At 36.1% G+C, this 19396-nt stretch overlaps 1 protein-coding gene across 3 annotated transcripts in view; it reads left to right on the plus strand.

The window, feature by feature from the left end:
* The window catches only part of CADM2 (cell adhesion molecule 2), a 1291443-nt gene that overhangs the window by 1085790 nt on the left and 186257 nt on the right, over positions 1-19396 (plus strand). For all 3 annotated transcript variants that reach the window (XM_042230370.2, XM_042230374.2, XM_042230375.2), the window contains 2 exons: positions 3730-3882; positions 6229-6366. In XM_042230370.2, coding sequence (XP_042086304.1) covers positions 3730-3882; positions 6229-6366 — 291 coding nt within the window. The remainder of the gene's footprint in view (positions 1-3729; positions 3883-6228; positions 6367-19396) is intronic.

A 19396-nucleotide genomic window follows, 5' to 3' on the forward strand; every position in this document is an offset into this window, starting at 1 on the left:
CTTAATTCATTTCTTTTTCACTATGCTGTTATCATAAACAGAGAATTTGGCTCTCAACTTCAATTCAATAGTCATTCACTGAAAACCTCCCGTGCAGATAGTGATGGTGCAGAGTGCTGAGATGAGCAAGACAAGGATCCTTCTCACAGGGAATCCTTTGAGTTATATCACATCCCTCTTTGGACTTTAAAAGGTTTCTCTTAATTCTTTCATAGTTAAAGTGCTGTGATAAAGTGAACTGCAGATGGCATCCTATTTACAAAATTGAAAAGATAAATGCTGTGGATATAGGATTTGTTTAAAATGTTCAGTCCAATGAAAGTCTCCTCAGGCAGCTCTTTATGTTTTTTGACAAATGAATTATCAAGAATATTTACATGATCAAAAATATCTTTACTAATTGTGTCACTTTCTTTCTTTTGAGGAATATGTTTTCAGGTTTTGAATATATATTCATATATTCGTTTCTCTAAGACATTATATTTTCACTCAATTATTATCTCCACTTAACACTCAGCAAACTGGGGTGAACAACAAGTGATTCACCTAAATTCATATGGTAACCCATAAAGCTTACATTACAATATAGGTATTCTACTTTTCAGAGCCTAAATTTTAGTCAAGACTAATAGCAATTATAAAACAACTCAAAAAATTATAGGATTTGGTAATCTCAATCAGTTGAGACATTTCAGACGAAATATTTGGTTTCTCATCAGGATTCTAAATACAAAATATTTTAGCATATCATTGCAGATTTGTTTGAAAATACTTTGTATGTAACATGATATTAAAGTTCTCATCATAATCCAAAGATAGAAATGAATGAGGAATTATTATCCACAGCAAACCTAACCTTATATGACTGCCTTAAGCAGATCTTTGATACTAAAACCTGTGCTTTTAGCCTTACTCCACACAAATAATTTAAATATGAACATTTAATATCTGTATGTATCAGCTTGTATATGTAATTATATTACATGTATATGTAATATATTAGCTTGACTTTGATAATATTATGTAGTTACATAGCTTATATTTTTATATATATTATTCAGTTTTATGCATATGTTGGTTAATGTATGCATCACCAGAGTCAAGATGCAAAACAGTTCTATCACCACAATGATCCCCTGTGCTCTGGTTTTATAACCACGTTCATGTCCCTTCCACTTCCCTCCACCTCTTACTAACCTTAACCCTTGGTAAGAATTAATCTTTTCTCCAGCTCTGTAATTTTAGTTCTTTCAAGACACTATATAAATAGACTTAATCTTAATTTATTTATAGAGTTTTTGAATGTACCACTTTGTATATTTTCTTAGTAGTTGCTCCAGGTATTGAAATGCTATACATATATGACTTATCACAGTCTACCACTTTTACCACTTCTGATATAGTATGAAAACATTACTTCTTTAGATCCCTTTGCCCTACCACGTTTTATTTGCTTTGACTAATCCATCTTTACATGTTGAACACTGCATCAGTTGATGGTATAATTTTTGCTCAACTATCAATAACTGGGGAAACACAGAAGAGTAGTCTACATTGTATTTACCCTTTTTTTTTTTCTGTCACTTGTTCTTTCTTCCTTCTTAATGCTTCACATTTTTTTTCTTTTTTGTTTGAAGAACTTTAACTTTTCTTTAAGACAGATCTGCTAGAAGAACATGTTTTTTAGTTTTCCTTCTTCCAAAAATGCATTTATTTCCCCCTGGTTCCTGAACGGTGGTTTCACTGGATAAGAATTTACTATCGATATTTTCTTTCAGCACTTCAAAAATGTGCCACTGCCTCTGACCTCCATAATTTCAAATGAGAAATATTAATATATTGTCATTTGAATTGGTTCTTATGGGTAATATGTCTTTCTCTGTGTCTACTCTTAAGGTTTTATTCATTTTCTTTGGATTTCAGAATTTTAATTTAGCTATATCTTGATATAGACTTTTGGTTTATCCTATTTGAATTTACTCTTCCTCTTGATTTTTTTTTCCTTTGCCTAAGTTGAGAAGTTTTTGACCATTATTTCCTAAATTATTTCAGCCCCACTCTCTTTCTCATCTTTTGCAACTCATATGGTAACAATGATGGATACTGTGTCATTTTCCCTCAGGTTTCTAAGATTCTGTTTTTGTTTGTTTGTTTTCCAATCAATTTTCTCTCTCTTGTTTGGATCAGGTGAATTATATTTCTCTATCCTTAAGTTCACTGATTATATTCTCTGTTGTCACCATTGTACTATTAATCCAAGCCAGCGAGTTTTTATTTTGATTATTGTAGTTTTGACTTCTATAATTTCCTTTTAGTTCTTTTTTAAATACTTCTTTACTTTGCTGAGATTTTCTATTTTGTGTTGTTACAAGATAATTAGCAATTGCCTGTTAAAATAAATTTAAGATGACTTCTTTAAATTCTTTTTGTCAGATAATTTTAACATCCATTTCAACTCAGTGTTAGCATCTGTTGCTTATTTGTTCTCATTAAAGATTTGATTTTCCCAGTATTTGGTGTGACCAGTAATTTTTTTTTTTAATCAGGTCCTGGACAGTTTGGCTATTATGTTAGGAGAATCTGGATACTATTTACATGTTCTGTTCTATATAGATTCATCACACAGATCCTAGCTTACATTTGTGGGCTATGGTACCACTGACAATTTAGTTTTCAGAGACTTTGTGGTGCTATTTGGTCAGTTTGAGCAGACCTGGGAGTTATTTTCCCTGGTAGCTGTACCAGTCTTATCAAAGATCACTTCAAGGGGTGGGTAATTGCTTTAGAATTGTTATAGAATTATCCACTGCCTGTGCTGTCCAACTGATTGCTGTCTCTCAGTAGGAAAGGGAAGGGCTTCCTGATGGCCCCCCAAGGGAGAAAGAGATTACGTTCCATGGCAGTCGTACTTCCACTTGATTCCCCTTAGAGGTGGCCTCATCTCTCCCAAAATTCTTGGTGGCAATCCCATTTCATCTGTGATAAAAGTGAGTCCACCTAGGCCAGAGAAACTTTCAATATGCTTAGGTTCATTGCTGGTTTCCTAGAAGGAAATGAGCAGTCATAGTTTTCCTAATTTTGTCTGTGCATAGAAGTTAATGATTTTTTTTTTTTATTATAGCTTTTCTTGGTACTGGCAACTCATGAAAGACTGTGAAGGAAAGCCATTTTTATCACCATCAATATCTACCTCATCCAAAGCATCATATATACTAGATCCAATCACTTAATTAAAAAAAGTTATTTCTGAGAACACTAAGGAGCACAGTTCGACTTTGATTTAAAAACTCTGATTAAAAATTCAATATATGTAAACATTACTTTAAAACGTTTCAGGAAATAATATTTAGACATACTCATGGCCAGGAAGTATTCCCTGATAGCTCAGTTGGTAAAGAATCTGCCTGAATGCAGGAGACCCCAGTTCAATTGCTGGGTAAGGAAGATCTGCTGGAGAAGGGATAGGCTACCCATTCCAGTATTCTTGGGCTTCCCTTGTGGCTCAGCTGGTAAAGAATCTGCCTACAGTGTGGGGGACCTGGGTTCAAGTCCTGGGTTGGGAAGATCCCCTGGAGAAGGGAAAGGCTTATCCTCTCCAGTATTCTGGCCTGGAGAATTCCATGGGCTGTATAGTCCAAGTTTGTTATGTTGTGCTAAAAATATGTGGTCTTACAGTGCTGACTTTGTCTACTGTTGTAATTCATATTTTCAATATTTTCTTTTTTCCAGCCTTAAGAGACAATAGAATCGAGCTGGTTCGGGCTTCCTGGCATGAACTGAGTATCAGCGTCAGTGATGTCTCTCTGTCTGATGAAGGACAGTACACCTGTTCTTTATTTACAATGCCTGTCAAAACTTCCAAGGCCTATCTCACTGTCCTGGGTAAGTGCAAGGGACTAACACTATGTGATCCCAAGCCAGAGAGCTGTGTACAGATATAGCAACATGATTCAATCACAAATCTACACTTTGAGGATTATCAAAAGGCTTTTTAAAAAGTCACACAGTCATTTCCCCCATTTCTCAAATAGGTACAAAGAGGTGTAAAGGTCTGTATGACTTCCCAAGTGCACACAGCCATTTTGTTTCTTAACCAGGGACAGATAACAGGTTTTTTTGATTTTTCAGCTCAGTTCCTTTGTGTCAAATCAGCTCTTTAGTGGATGTATGGTGATTCTTTTATAAAGCAATAGAATAATGAGCATAATGAAATCAATGTGTCTATGTATACTCATCCGTCTTATCATCAGTTACCTGATGGGCTCCTCCTAATATTTTTTGACTTCCAAATATGACCCCTTTGTATATCTAAGTGCATTTAAATGACCCTGACATTTCTATTTGAATTCTTGCTTTTTAACTTTGTACTTTTCTAGATTGCTAAATGAAATGAAATTAAGTTGCTTGTGTACACAGTTTGCAACTTCTGTGTTTTTATTCTCTAAGTATTGGGCCATTTTTCTAAAGGTTATGGTGACATCAGAAAGCCATACATTCATAGCGTTTCTGGGGAAATAAAGTTGCAGCTCAGAGCTCTGTGATTCCACAGACGTCAGTGGCCCAATCAGCTGAAATTGCTGCAGTTCTTTGAAACACACCTGCGTACTGAACAAGTTAGAGGAATTTAAAGATTGATTTTTTTTTTTTTTTTGCCTCAGCTTGCCTTCCGTTCTTTGATAGATAAAGGCATAACACTGTATTTAAAGTAACTAATGCATGCTGGTTTTTTTTTTTTTTTGGTTGAGAATATTAAAGTTAATCCAGCTAGTGAATTTGTTTTATGCATAGGTTATGAAATACGCTTCTTTGCAAGTACCACTGAGATGATTGTATAAAAATCTTCACAAGTTTGCCACTAAGGACAAAATATACCCACTAAATGGAGTATTTCAGGATAGCAGATGCCTAAGGTTAATGCATTGTTCTGTAGAGAGCCAACTTGAGACCCCAAGAAATAGGCAATTGCCTACTTTCAGTTTATTAAATGGTGATGTAACATAATTTTTTAAAGCAGTATGAAGATGAACAGAAAAAAATAAATAAAGCTAGCCAGCTAATGAAATATGTTGATTTGTCATTTACCTTTATTGTTCTTGTTGTTCTTTTAGTTTGCATTTCTTTTATTAGTGACTTCCAACATTCTTACATCTTATTCTTTTCAAACTGAATTAAATAGTACAATAAAGAAGCTTTCAGCCTGCTTTTATTATTGAACACTTTTAGAAGAAATTTTAATAAATCTCTATCATGACAGCAGAATATTATGTCTACCTCTGCATATTAGCCATCTGTTTATTCACTGGATGATTTGGACTAGAAAAGGTAATAAGTGGCTAGCATTAACTAGAATTAAAAATAATACATACTATGTTCCACAAGACTATAATTGTATTTCTAATACAAATGACATCAAGAGACAGTCTTTCCCTCAGAAGAATCAGTATAGTTGCAATTATTGATGAATCCCTTATTCCAAAATGCATTTTCTAGAAAAATGTACACAGAGGAAAACAATATCTTTTAAGCTCTAAGAATTATGAAATCAGGAAAGAAAGGTGCTATTTTGGTTAAATCACAGTTTCCTAAAGAATGAAGAAATAAGGTTTGCAGATTTTTTTTTTTTTCCCTGATGCAAGCAATCTCCCTTCTTAAATACACATGGCGGTAAATCATAGGATACATTGAATATTTGTTTTTAAGATTTACAATGAGTATTTTTGCTGGTAAATTTTAATTAAAAAAAACTACTTGGAATTAAGTGCATTTTAAATGCTTTCTGGATAATATACACACATACGTATATTTATACAGACACATACATATGTGTTTGTATGTGTGTGTGTATGTTTGTATATATGTTCTTGTTGTTGAGTCACTAAGTCGTGTCTGACTCTTCTGTGACCCCATGGACTGTAGCCCACCAGGCTCCTCCTTCATGGGATTCTCCAGGTAACAGTATTGGAGTGGGTTGCCATTTCTTTTTCCAGTATGTGTGTGTGTGTATATATATATATATATATGTATATGTATATGTATATATAATATCTATATATTTTAAGTAACTTATTGTATTATATAGCAGTTTTTTAATTATTATGTTTTATTTTATTTTTCTTGACTGAAGTTATTGTTGAACACCCAGTTTAGCTTGTTTGTGAAAGTAATAGTCACGAAAACAAATCAGCATTGGAGATTAATGTTCATTTCATCCATTTGCCTAAATTTCAGGTGTTCCTGAGAAACCTCAAATTAGTGGATTTTCATCCCCAGTTATGGAGGGAGACTTGATGCAGCTGACTTGTAAAACATCTGGTAGTAAACCTGCAGCTGATATAAGATGGTTCAAAAACGACAAAGAGATTAAAGGTAAGGATTGGGGGAAAGTCTCCTAATCCATATTAATGTGTTGAAACTAGCATGAAATGTTAGACCCACAGAGTTTTACATTTCCTTTTTCAAATGTAGTCAGTTTCTGATTAAGTGTAATTTGAACCAGATTTACCTTAAATTGGGTAATTTTACAAGGTATGTGAATACCATTTCTGTGTGCTCCATTTTTCTCTGATGTAAAACAGTTTTAAAATGATATATATCTAGTGGGAAAGTTGGAGAAATAAATGAGTCAATATACAAAAGCCGCATAGGTTTGTGCTTGACAATAGTAAGGGCTAAGTATTTGTTAGATGCAGCCATTTTACAACTCATCTATAGTAGATTATAGACAGAGAAATTCCATGAATTATTTCTTCAACTTGTTGGTTCTGAAAATACAAATTTCTGAGAATAAAACTAGCTAAACATTAATAAATTTGTTTTACAGTAGTTCTCACAGAGGGCAAAAAATGTACTAGTTTCAGTAAAAATGCATAGAAATGTTAACCATAGTTCTGCTCCTTCATACCCTTAAACACACACACACATGCATACACACACTATTTTAAGGTGGAATAAGTTTATAGAGGAGATGACTATTAAGGTTAGTAGTGATTTTTCTTTTTTACCCCACATGCAGATATCTTGGACCTGAAATCATATGTCTGTTAAAACCCAAGTATCGGTTCAGTTCAGTCACTCGGTCATTTCTGACTCTGTTACCCCATGGATTCCAGGCTTCCCTGTCCATCACCAGTTCTTGGAGCTTCTTTTAAAACCCAAGCATAAAAATCATCTGGGCTCCCTGAAAGCTCAGTTGGTAAAGAATGCATCTGCAATGCTAGAGACCCCAGTTGGATTCCTGGGTCGGGAAGATCCACTAGAGATGGGATAGGCTATCCACTCCAGTATTCTTGGGCTTCCCTTGTGGTTCAGTGGTAAAGAATCCGCCTGCAACACAGGAGACCTGGGTTTGATCCCTGGGTTGGGAAGATCCCCTGGGGAAGGGAAAGGCTACTCTCTCCAGTATTCTGGCTTGAGAATTCCATGAACTGTATAGTCCAGGGGGTTGCAAACAGTTGGACATGACTGAGTGACTTTCACTTTAATAAAATCATCTATTATGCTTGTTGAAAATGTTTCCTATTTGTATAGCAATATGTATTATTCTCAGGGTAACCTTCTCAGTTCAGTTCAACCTCAGTCGAGTAGGACTCTTTGTGACCTCATGGACCGCAGCACACCGGGCTTCCTTGTCAACCAACTTCCAGAGCTTGCTCAAACTCATATCCATTGAATCAGTGATGTCATCCAACCAACTTATTCTCAGTAGTTCCCTTCTCCTCCTGCCTTCAATCTTTCCCAGCATCAGAGTCTTTTCCAGTGAATCAGTTCTTCACATCAGGTGGCCAAAATATTGGAGCTTCAGCTTCAGCTTCAGCATCAGTCCTTTCAATGAATATTCAGGACTGATTTCCTTTAGGATGGACTGGTTTGATCCCCTTAAAGTTCAAGGTACTCTCAAAAGTGTTCTCCAACACCGCAGTTCCTTCTAGGAGATAGGTTTATGCAAACCATTCTGATTAAATTGCAATTCATGTATTTTACTTGGACAGGAAGGTCTAACAGATAGAATTGTCTATAGTTTTGGGTTGGCCAAAAGGCTTATTCAGGTTTTTCCATAATTCTTGCCTCTTTTCTATTTTAGTTACTCTTTCTCTCTCTATATATATTTTTTTTCCCCAAACAAGGAACTACCTGTAATTTATCCATAATCACTGTCTTGGCTTTAAAACTTTTAAAATACATTTTATTGGACTAAATTTAGAGAAATACAAGCACCCAATTCACAAGTCAGATACATCACTTTGCTAAATTAAATTTGCTCTTATAGTCTGCCAGGGCTCAGTACCATTCATTCTAATTCTACCCTTAGGGTTTATTTGTTTAGGTATTTGTGTTAAATGTCTGGTCTTGATTAGACCTTTTCTAAATGAACCCTCCAGAGTTATCTTAGTGTGACAAGGCTCTAATCCAGCCACTTTTTCTGCATAAGCATTTCTGATTGAAAGCCCTAACCTGGAGGATGAGTTTAAAATCTGATTTCTTTGGCCTATAAAAAAGCTCCAGGCAGTGAATTCTTACAAATCAGATATTTTTCTATGTCAAAGACTCAGTTTATGCTAGAATGTTCTTAAATACTCTCCTTTAGTTAAATTATTACCTACATGCATCCTTTTCTGAATTCTGACATTAAATTAGTTAGTGAATTAGTCAGCTTCTCCTAATTTCTTACCATTTTATTTGTGTTTTAGATAAACATAGCCTCAGGGAAATCAGAGACTAACATACTAATCATTAATATTGATTGATTGTTTTTAACATTGTAACCTTATGAGAAATGCATGATATTTTCAGAAAAATATTTTTATAAAATATCTTAATTTTTGACAAATTTGGCATCCGCTCTGAGTACTGGATTTGGTCATAGACTAAGTAGAGAGAGGACTTTTGTTTATATATAAAAACATGAAATTTTGATCTTATAAGCACGATAGTCCAAAATCATCTGAATCAAGGCTAGAATGAAAATCAAGACAAAACAGTATAACAGAATCAGCATAAGTGTCTAAGCTTGGTTCAGAAGTACTGAAGCTTTCTTTTTCCTGTTCTCACCAGTGCATGGCCATTAATGGAGCATTTGTTGTTCCTATACTTGGAGAAGGCAATGGCACCCCACTCCAGTACTCTTGCCTGGAAAATCCCATGGACGGAAGAGCCTGGAAGGCTGCAGTCCATGGGGTCACTGAGGGTCAGACACGACTGAACGACTTCACTTTCACTTTTCACTTTCATGCACTGGAGAAAGAAATGGCAACCCACTCCAGTGTTCTTGCCTGGAGAATCCCAGGGACAGGAGAGCCTGGTGGGCTACCGTCTATGGGGTTGCACAGAGTCGGACACGACTGAAGTGACTTAGCAGCAGCAGCATACTTACATTTGTTTATATAGCTTTTTATTTGTTCATGACTCTTCTTTTGCATGCTTAAATAGTTTGTCTACACGATGATAGAGTGAACTTCCTGAGTCCTCTAAGCTGTTTGAATAGGAGTATATGCAAATTATGCTGTATGCAGTACTTGATACAGAATGTACATTCTTCACTACTGCTTGCTCTCTACCTGGGAAATGAAAATATACTCTAAAATCCGTCAGCAGACATGTCTCCCTAAAAAGAGTGTTCCATCCTTATCTTGTACTCTTGTTTTTCAGAAATCAGAATTTGACTTCCTATTACCATATAGCAGTTTTTACTACAATATCACTTGAGACATTTTATAAAGACACTTCCTAGTGTAAAGAATGGGAATAGAGAGGCTAATCAAACCTAGCTAAGTTCAATTCAGTAAGAAATTGTTAAATATCTCCCAACTAGAATTATGGCACTTGAGTGAATATCCAACTAAAGAAAACAAGAACTTTGACCTGGAGATGTTTAAGATGTCTTTGGTATGATAAAACCAGATATGAGGAATATTTTCCTATAAACAGGAATGTGTAGCATCATGTACAATAAATCTCAAAGTAGCTATATTGTCAGGGGAAAGGATAATTTGCCATATGTTTTAACTAAACATTGACCAGTTCAACATATTGACACTGTGTTAAATTTCAAATTCTATTTAATAGAGCTATGAGCATTGAAAGCGATTTCTGATTTCAGTTCAGTTCAGTTTAGTCGCTCAGTCATGACCGACTCATTGCGACCCCATGAATCGAAGCACGTCAGGCTTCCTTGTCCATCACCAACTCCTGGAGTCGGTAATGCCATCCAGCCATCTCATCCTCTGTCGTCCCCTTCTCCTCCTGCCCCCAATCCCTCCCAGCATCAGAGTCTTTTCCAATGAGTCAACTCGTCACATGAGGTGGCCAAAGTACTGGAGTTTCAACTTTAGCATCATTCCTTCCAGAGAGATCCCAGGGCTGATCTTCAGAATGGACTGGTTGGATCTCCTTGCACTCCAAGGGACTCTCAAGAGTCTTCTCCAACACCACAATTCAAAAGCATCAATTCTTCGGCGCTCAGCCTTCTTCACAGTCCAACTCTCACATCCATACATGACCACTGGAAAAACCATAGCCTTGACTAGATGGACCTTTATTGGCAAAGTAATGTCTCAGCTTTTGAATATGCTGTCTAAGTTGGTCATAACTTTCTTTCCAAGGAGTAAGCATCTTTTAATTTCATGGCTGCAATCACCATCTGCAGTGATTTTGGAGCCCCCAAAAATAAAGTCTGACACTGTTTCCACTGTTTCCCCATCTATTTCCCATGGAGTGATGGGACCGGATGCCATGATTTTACTTTTCTGAATGTTGAGCTTTAAGCCAGCTTTTTCACTCTCCTCTTTCACTTTCATCAAGAGGATTTTCAGTTCCTCTTCACTTTCTGCCATAAGGGTGGTGTCATCTGCATATCTGAGATTATTGATATTTCTCCCGGCAATCTTGATTCCAGCTTGTGTTTCTTCCAGTCCAGCGTTTCTCATGATGTACTCTGCATAGAAGTTAAATAAGCAGGGTGACAATATACAGCCTTGACGTACTTTTCCTATTTGGAACCAGTCTGTTGTTCCATGTCCAGTTCTAACTGTTGCTTCCTGAGCTGCATATAGGTTTCTCAAGAGGCCGGTCAGGTGGTCTGACTTAAGGAGGAGTCATTTTTCTATACATTGTTTTGCCATTATTCTTTATCATATGAGGAAAGTTGTTTCACATTCTTAGCTGATCACATTTTCTTAGCCAGGGTATTTCCATATTAGATTCTAGAGCTGTGGTCCTTAAACTTTAGCAGGTACCATCATTACCTCCAGGGCCTGGTAAATCTCAGGTTATAGGGGTCTGACCCCCATTTTTCTGATTGAGTAGGACTGGATTGGAAACCAAGAACGTATATGTTAAGCAGTGTGTTGAATTTGTGAGTGGTGATGTGTGTTGAATTTGTGAGTGGTGATGACGCTCCTATTTGGGGGCCACATTGCTATAAAGAACACAATGTTCAATATCATATAGAAGTATCAGTAACATATAGAAGTCTTGCCTCTGTCTTTGAACTTTAGTTTCTCAGCCAGTAAATGAGGATTATAAAACTTGCCTCAAAGTGCTATTGTAGGGATTCTATACAAACCAACTTGTATGACAAAACTTGACACTGTATTAAAAACCAGAGACATCACTTTGCCAACAAAGCTCCATATAGTTAAAGCTTTGGTTTCTCCAGTAGTCATGTATGGATTTGCAAATTGGACCATAAAGGAGGCTGAGTGCCAAAGAACTGATGCTTTCAAAACTATGCTGCTGGAGAAGACTCTTGAGAGAAGGGACTCTTCCTCTGCAAGGGTGGACAGCAAGGAGATCAAACCAGTCAATACTAAAGGAAATTAACTCTGAATATTCATTGGAAGGACTAATGTTGAAGCCGAAGCTCTAATACTTTGACCATCTGATGCAAAGAGCCAACTCATTGGAAAAGACCCTGATGCTGGGAAAGACTGAGGGTAGGAGGACAAGGGGGCAACAGTGGATGAGATGGTTGGATGGCATCACCAACTCAATGGGCATGAGTCTGAGAAAACTCTGGGAGATAGTGAAGGCACAGAGAGACCTGGCATGCTGCAGTGCAGGGGGTCACAGAAAGTTGGACATGACTTAGTGACTGAAGAACAATGATATGTATAAAGTATTTTCATAGTATAAGGAATCACTGCATATAGTTTAGAGATTATTGTTATTATTGCTATCATTATTATTACTACCTTGAGCAAACCATGATTGATGAGCTCTAACAATCTCTGAATTAGTCCTTGAAATATAACCAAAACAGAATTACTCCTTTAAGGTATTCATTTTGGGAGGATGGACATGTAAGCATAAAATCTAACAAGTATGGTAATAGAATTATGAACTGGCTAGTTTTTGTACAAAACAAGAAGCAGAAACAAGCCGTACTTTGTGGTAGAGGTAAAGACAAGTGTTTATTGATGCATATTGGTACTTGATCTTAAGGGATGAATGGGATTCACCATATGGCTTGTGGGTAAAAGTAGATGGTAGAGCATTCTAAAAAGAAGACCTGTGTCTTTATGGAGAGTAAAAAGAATTTGATTGTTTGAAGGAACTGAAACTTTCTGTGATACAGACTTGAGAGGTAAATGGGAAGATAGGGAACAGTTAATCATGGATATTTTATTCCAGATTCAGGAGTTTGAAGTTTATTTTGTAGGCAGTGATGAGACATTTTCTGCCATATGCTTTGAACAGTGGAATGAACAAGCATAATTTTCTTCTAACTGTTTTTCCTCCCCATAAGTCTGACTCAGAAATCCTTTGGTGCCTCTGGGCAGCTCTGTATGCAAAACTGCAGGGAGTTTCACTGTAGCTTTTAATCTTCTGTGGAGTTTTGAAATCTGAATATTTGTCATTTAGTATAGGGGAAAAAATGTGTATTGCTTTCCTAAATCTGTCAGCATCCTGGGAACTTATATAAACTCTCCATTCCATGTATAAGTTTAGTAAATTGTAATTTGAGAAGTTGTCATCATAAAATCTTAAGATTTTCTTTTCCAGCCAACTAGCTTTTTCATGAATGTGTTAGGCAGAATTTTATCAGAACCCTCAGTGACCCACATTTTTGTATAATCTTTTCCCTTGGAATGTAGAAAGAACTTGTAAATACATGCTATATCATTGCCTTGATCATGTCACCTTACATGGCAAAAGGGATTTTACAGATATAATTATGGGTCCTTTTTGAGTTCATCAAAGGGTGATTATCAAGGGAAGCCTAACATAATAAGCTAAGACCTTTATAAAAGAATGAAAAATCAGACATTCTCCTCCCGGCCTAGAAGACCGCAAATAGTTATGTGTGAACTGATTGTAGGGGCCATGTGACAAAGAACTGTGGGTGACCTCTGGGAGCTGAAAGTTGTTCCTAAATGACAGATAGTAAGAAAATGGAGACCTTGGACATACAACATCAAGAAAGTAAATTTGCCAACAATCAGTAAGTTTGTAGAGGATTTGAAACTTAGATGGGAATCACAGCCTCAGCCAAAACCATGATTTCAACCTGGTGACACTGGGGAGAGGATCAGATTAAGTTCTATCTGGACTCATCATCCATAAATATTGTGAGATAATAATATTGTTTTACGACACTAAACTCATTATAATTTATTATGCATTAATAACAGGAAGCTGATATCTAGAAAGGCAGAATGATTTCTCATAGTCGTATATTTGACAAAGATTGAGCTTGAATATTCTGATTCTAAGACCCAGTACTTGAGTCTGGGAAGAAAGCGGAAGGCTGGAAGAATATTTAAGGGACATTTCAAGTATGAACTAACACGGCCCTAAAATAATGGATGAAATGAATTTTTTAAATGGATGGATTTAAGAGAGAAGACAAATTTCAGGTGAACTTGGTGAATGAATCTGGGAGATGAAGCAAGGATCAGAGACGACAAAATTTGGGTGCCTGAGTGACTTTGTTAGTGCACATGTGGAAGTAAGGCATTAGGAGAAATTGCTTCAGAAATAAATGATAATATGTGTATAATTTGAGGTTGAAATAGCTATATAAAATCTAACACTTAAGCTTAGTAGGCTTTTGGAGTTAGGTGATTTATTATTAAGACGGGAAATTTTACAATACAAAGGTCTACCATCTCCTAATACAGGACGTTTTTAGTTTTAGCCTTTTTAGATAATCACTCTTTGTCTGTGCAGCACATTCCCAACAAAAACCCACTCAGGTCATTCTGATCCTGAGAATCGTGCTATGCTGTAACCTGCCTATCCATCAAAGTTTAACTTTGTGGGGAGTCACTGAAGCTTGTCAGTTCCTGATAGTATTGTCTGCATCTTCAAGTGTTATTTTACTTATTAAACAACATTTGTTTCAAATGTTGGACCATCAAGTTTAAGCTGATTTCAGCTGTGTTTCCCTGTGTGAACAGAAATTTTGATGTACACTTTAAATGTTAATCAAAAATAATGTCACAGCTCATTTTCAAGTTGGCTACATATAGTGTAATTGTACTATAAACTACTAAGTAAATAATTTTTCAGCATTTGGAAACATGAGAGTGAATTTCTGAAAGCTGTGTTTCTCAAAAGGTAGCCTCAAAACAGCTTAGAATTAGAGTCACCTGAGGTACAGTTACAAAATGCAGATTCTTGGTCTCAATGAAGACTTTTAAAATCAGAATTCCTGTTGTCAAGCCCAGAAGTGCTAATACTTATGAAGTACCTCTGGCTCACCTGGTAAAGAATCCACCTGCAATGAGGGAAACCTGGGTTCAATCCCTGGGTTAGAAAGATCCCCTGGAGAAGAGAAAGGCTATCTACTCCAGTATTCTGGCCTGGAGAATTCCATGGACTATCCATGGGGTCGCAAAGACTCGGGCATGACTGAGTGACTTTCACTTTACTTCTATTGATCCTTAGACTCACTATAGTTTAAGAATGCATTAGATTAGAAACCAGCTAGCCAAACATTAATCGATAAAGAAAGAAAGAGAGGAGACCTAATCCATAAGTTTAGAAAATGATTTGATATTTTGTGTTCTTTATGGATCTATCCTTAGAAGGAGATTCTCTAAAACTAAACAAAAAATGTACGTTAGTGCTTCAACATTCCTGAGAATAACTGTAAAAGTTCCATTAGCCAATATCTTAGCAATATTTTTAGCTGGATGATTTTTAAAATTTGTGTTTCTTGCTCTGAACTCTGTGGACTCTACTTTGAGGAATGGTAGGCTATATATTTAATTTAAATACTCTCTCTGGTATTGTAAAACTAGTTTGGGCCTAATGCTTCATTTAATGTCAGTTGCACAAAACCTTAATTTAAATGAGTGAAATATTAACATATTATACATAGATTGTGAATTCCCTGGAGCTAAACACAAAAGAAAATAAAAGGGAGATATCTGTGTACCCTGAGTTTAAAGCTCCTGTATCATGCAGGATACAGATTAATTAAAAGTGTTGTCATTTAAGCTTACAGTGTACACCATTCAGTTCAGTTCATTTCAGTTGCTCACTTGTGTCCAGCTATTTGCGACCCCGTGGACTTCAGCATGCCAGGCCAGATCCCTGTCCATCGCCAACTCCCAGAGCTTGCTCAAACTCACGTCCATCAAGTCTGTGATGCCATCCAACCATCTTATCCTCTGTTGTCCCCTTCTCCTCCTACCTTCAATCTTTCCCAGCATCAGGGTCTTTCCCAGTGAGTCAGCTCTTTGCATCAGGTGGCCAAAGTATTGGAATTTCAGCTTCAGCATCAGTCCTTCCAATAAATAGTCAAGGTTGATTTCCTTTAGGATTGATTGGTTTGATCTCCCTGCTGTTCATGGGACTCTCAAGAGTCTTCTCCGACACAATTCAGAAACATCAATTCTTTGGTTCTCAGCTTTCTTTATAGTCCAACTCTTACATCCATATGTGACTACTGGAAAAATCATAGCCTTAACTAGATGGACCTTTGTCAGCACAGTAATATCTCTGCTTTTTAATATGCTGTCTAAGTTGTTCATAGCTTTTCTTCCAAGGAGCAAGCATCTTTTAATTTCATGGCTGCAGTCACCACCTGCAGTGACTTTGGAGCCCAAGAAAATAAAGTCTGTCACTGTGTCCATAGATCAATGGATTTTTGAGTTTTTTGTTTGTTTGTTTAAATTTACCACTTTGAAATTATCCTTACCATTTAAATCTGGATCATTAGGGACCCCATATTAAATCAGAAAAAGAAATCGCATTTGTAATACCTGTAAGTGAGGCATATGTGTGTACATACAACTTTGGGTTTTCTAAACACTGTTGAATATACTAGCTCAAGATTCTCTCAAGATACAATGAGAAACATAAGACATCTTTATGGAAAGAGATAAAACAACTGTTTAATCTGAGTGTGAATAGCTAATGAAAGCAAATGATAACCAACAATCTTTGAGAAACATTTCCTTTTTAAAGTTTCTTATTTTTTAAAAGCAACTGTTGAGATATAATTGACAAAAAGCAATCCGCACATATTTTAAGTGTACATTTTAGTATATTTTCACCATGATCAAGATAGTGAACATAGTCCTCATCTACAAAAGTTTGTTCATACACATTAATAATTCCTTCCTGCTGATCTTCTTTGTCCACCGCTCCCCCCACCTCATCTCACTTCCAGGAAACCACTATTCTACTTTACGCGTTTATAGAGTATGTTCTCTAGAATTTTATATAAATCAAGTCATATAGTATACACTCTTCAATTTATTTCTCTCAGGATAAATATTCTGAGATTCATCCATATTGCATATAAAAAAGCTTTTGTGTGTTACTGATAGGTATTCTATTGTATGCATCTGTACTACAATTTGTTTATCCATTTATCTGGTATAGACATTTAGGTTGTTTACAGTTTGGAGCCATTGCAATAAAGCTGCTATGAACATTTAGATATAAGTATTTGTATATAGTTCTACTTTTACTTATCTTGGGTAAAAATCTAGGAGTAGAATGGCTGAGTCATAGAGCAGACACATGTTTAATTTTTAAAGGTATTTCCAAACCATTTTTCAAAGTGGTTGTACTACTTCATGAAGTTCAAATTCTAAGTTGTATCATTATTATTATTTTTTACTATTATGAATCATGCTTTGGTATATGTAAGATGTTTCTGCCTAATCCAAGATCAGAAAAAATTATTTCCAGACATTTTATATTTTTAGGTTTTATATGTAATTTGAGAGCTTTTATGTTTCAATGCCCTTGTCTTTTACTTCTCTCAGCTATATTATTTCTAGGTCAGTTTCAAGAGATTGACTGATCTCATTATAGATGATATTTTCCCACTTCTTTTGAATGCAGACTTGTTTTTGACTGGATTAGGGACATTAAAATGTTCACCTTCCTGATGCTGAATATTCTTCTAATTCTATAAGAATTCTTAAGTTTTGTTCTGGTTAAGTAACTTAGAAAGAGTTTAACGCTTTCAGAAGTGACTGTGTTAGTTCCTCAGTCATATCCAGCTCTTTGTAACCCCATGGACAATAGCCTGCTAGGCTCCTCTATCCGTGGAATTCTCCAAGCAAAAATACTAGAGCGGGCACCCATTCCCTTCTCCAAGGGATCTTCCTGACCCAGGGATCGAACCCAGGTCTCCTGCATTGCAGGTATCCATCTTTACTGTCTGAACCACCAGGGAAGCCCTTTCAGAGGATCCTTTAAATTTCTTAGGAGGGACAGAGCAGCTTTTATTGTAATAATTACCTAAATCCCATTGTTGTTGCTCAGTTGCTAAGTTGTGTCTAACTCTTTGTGACCACAAGCATTGCAGCACACCAAGATACCCTGTCCTTCAGTATTTCCGCAAACTCACATCCATTGAGTTGATGATGCCATCCAACCATTTCATCTTCTGTCACCCCTTTCTCCTCATGCCCTCAATCTTTCCCAGAATCAGAGTCTTTCCCAATGAGTTAGCACTTCACATCAGGTGGCCAAAGTGTTGGAGCTTCAGCATCAGTTCTTCCAAAATCTTCTGAGTACTCCAGGTATGAATTGTGAGTTTTTGTTTTTTTTTTTTAAATCATGTTAGTTAGAACAGACACTATTTCTCTGTCCTATGTGAGCGTCATGTACCATTTCCTCTAATTTTTTCTGATAGTTCTTGTCCTAGCTTCAAATGCTTTCCTCACACAGATACACTGATCAATAATTACTTTACCAAATACTGTGAGGGACACAGCAGATGTCCGGAGTCATCTCTTCATGTAGCTCTTTCCTTTTTGATATTCTGTCCCGTAAATTCTTAGAGGCTTCTCAAGGAATGACAACCCACTCTGGTAGTCTTGCGTGGAAAATCCCATGGACAGAGGAGCCTGGTAAGCTACAACCCATGGGGTCACAAAAAGTCAGACATGACTGAGCGAGTGAGCACACAACCCTGTAACCTTTAGCCCTTTGGGCTTCTTAGACGCTCAACTCTATCAGTATAACTCAGGGAGGCTGCCAGGTTATACATGGTTTTCCCTCCACACTTCATTGCCTGGAAAATCTCTCAAGGCATTAAGCAGAGACAAATTTTAAGGTTCATTTCATTCGTTTTCCATCTTCCTGGGGTAACAGTCCATTATGATGATGTTCAATATCTTGGAAACTTGTTTTTTCCAGGTAAGAAGTAAATCCAGCCTTGTTACTCTGCTAGGCTGAAAGGAAATGTTATTTTACCTATGTTTTTGAAATGTAGAGAATAATACTTTTATTTAAATGGTGTTTTAGTTTTGTTTGATTGCTTATTTGTTGTAAGATTATACAGTATAATAACTTTAAGAGGATGAACATGATTAAGTGTAAAATATATTCATACTCACATTAGCAAAATATTTTAGATTAATAATTCTGATAGTTTTAATGTCAGAAGTTATTTTGAATAAAATAATAACAGAAATTCAGTCCTGGTATATGTTGTTCTGGGAATGGAAAGAGAAGTTCCAGTGGGTATATAATGATATCTTTGACTGGATTTCACTTATTGTTAAGAAGGAGAGTTATATCAATAACAAAAACTGTTTTATTGTTTATTAATGCTTTTAGTCACTATTTTTAACTTATGTTAAAGAAAGTGCAACTCTCACTTATCAATGAATTATCAGCCAACAAGCAATGTTGAGATACTATACTAACATAAATATTCAGATCTACTAACTTTTTAGCTCCCATCTGCTAATGGAGAGACTGTTTACAATCTCCTCAGGTTCTTCTCAAAAGATAATTTATGATTTCTTCATGTGCTAAGAAAGATGCCTCTCCCATTCAAGAGCTTTAGATTTTTCATGAAATACAGTTTCTTATGATTTTGGTGCCATATAAGGAAAGATGGTCTCATTACCATCAGCTTTAGCAAATGATCTTCTTGGGACTCAGGAAGATATTTTATGAAATTTATGAATCAAATCTTTCT

Source organism: Ovis aries, chromosome 1 (genome assembly GCF_016772045.2).
Source record: "Ovis aries strain OAR_USU_Benz2616 breed Rambouillet chromosome 1, ARS-UI_Ramb_v3.0, whole genome shotgun sequence".
NCBI lineage: Eukaryota > Metazoa > Chordata > Mammalia > Artiodactyla > Bovidae > Ovis > Ovis aries.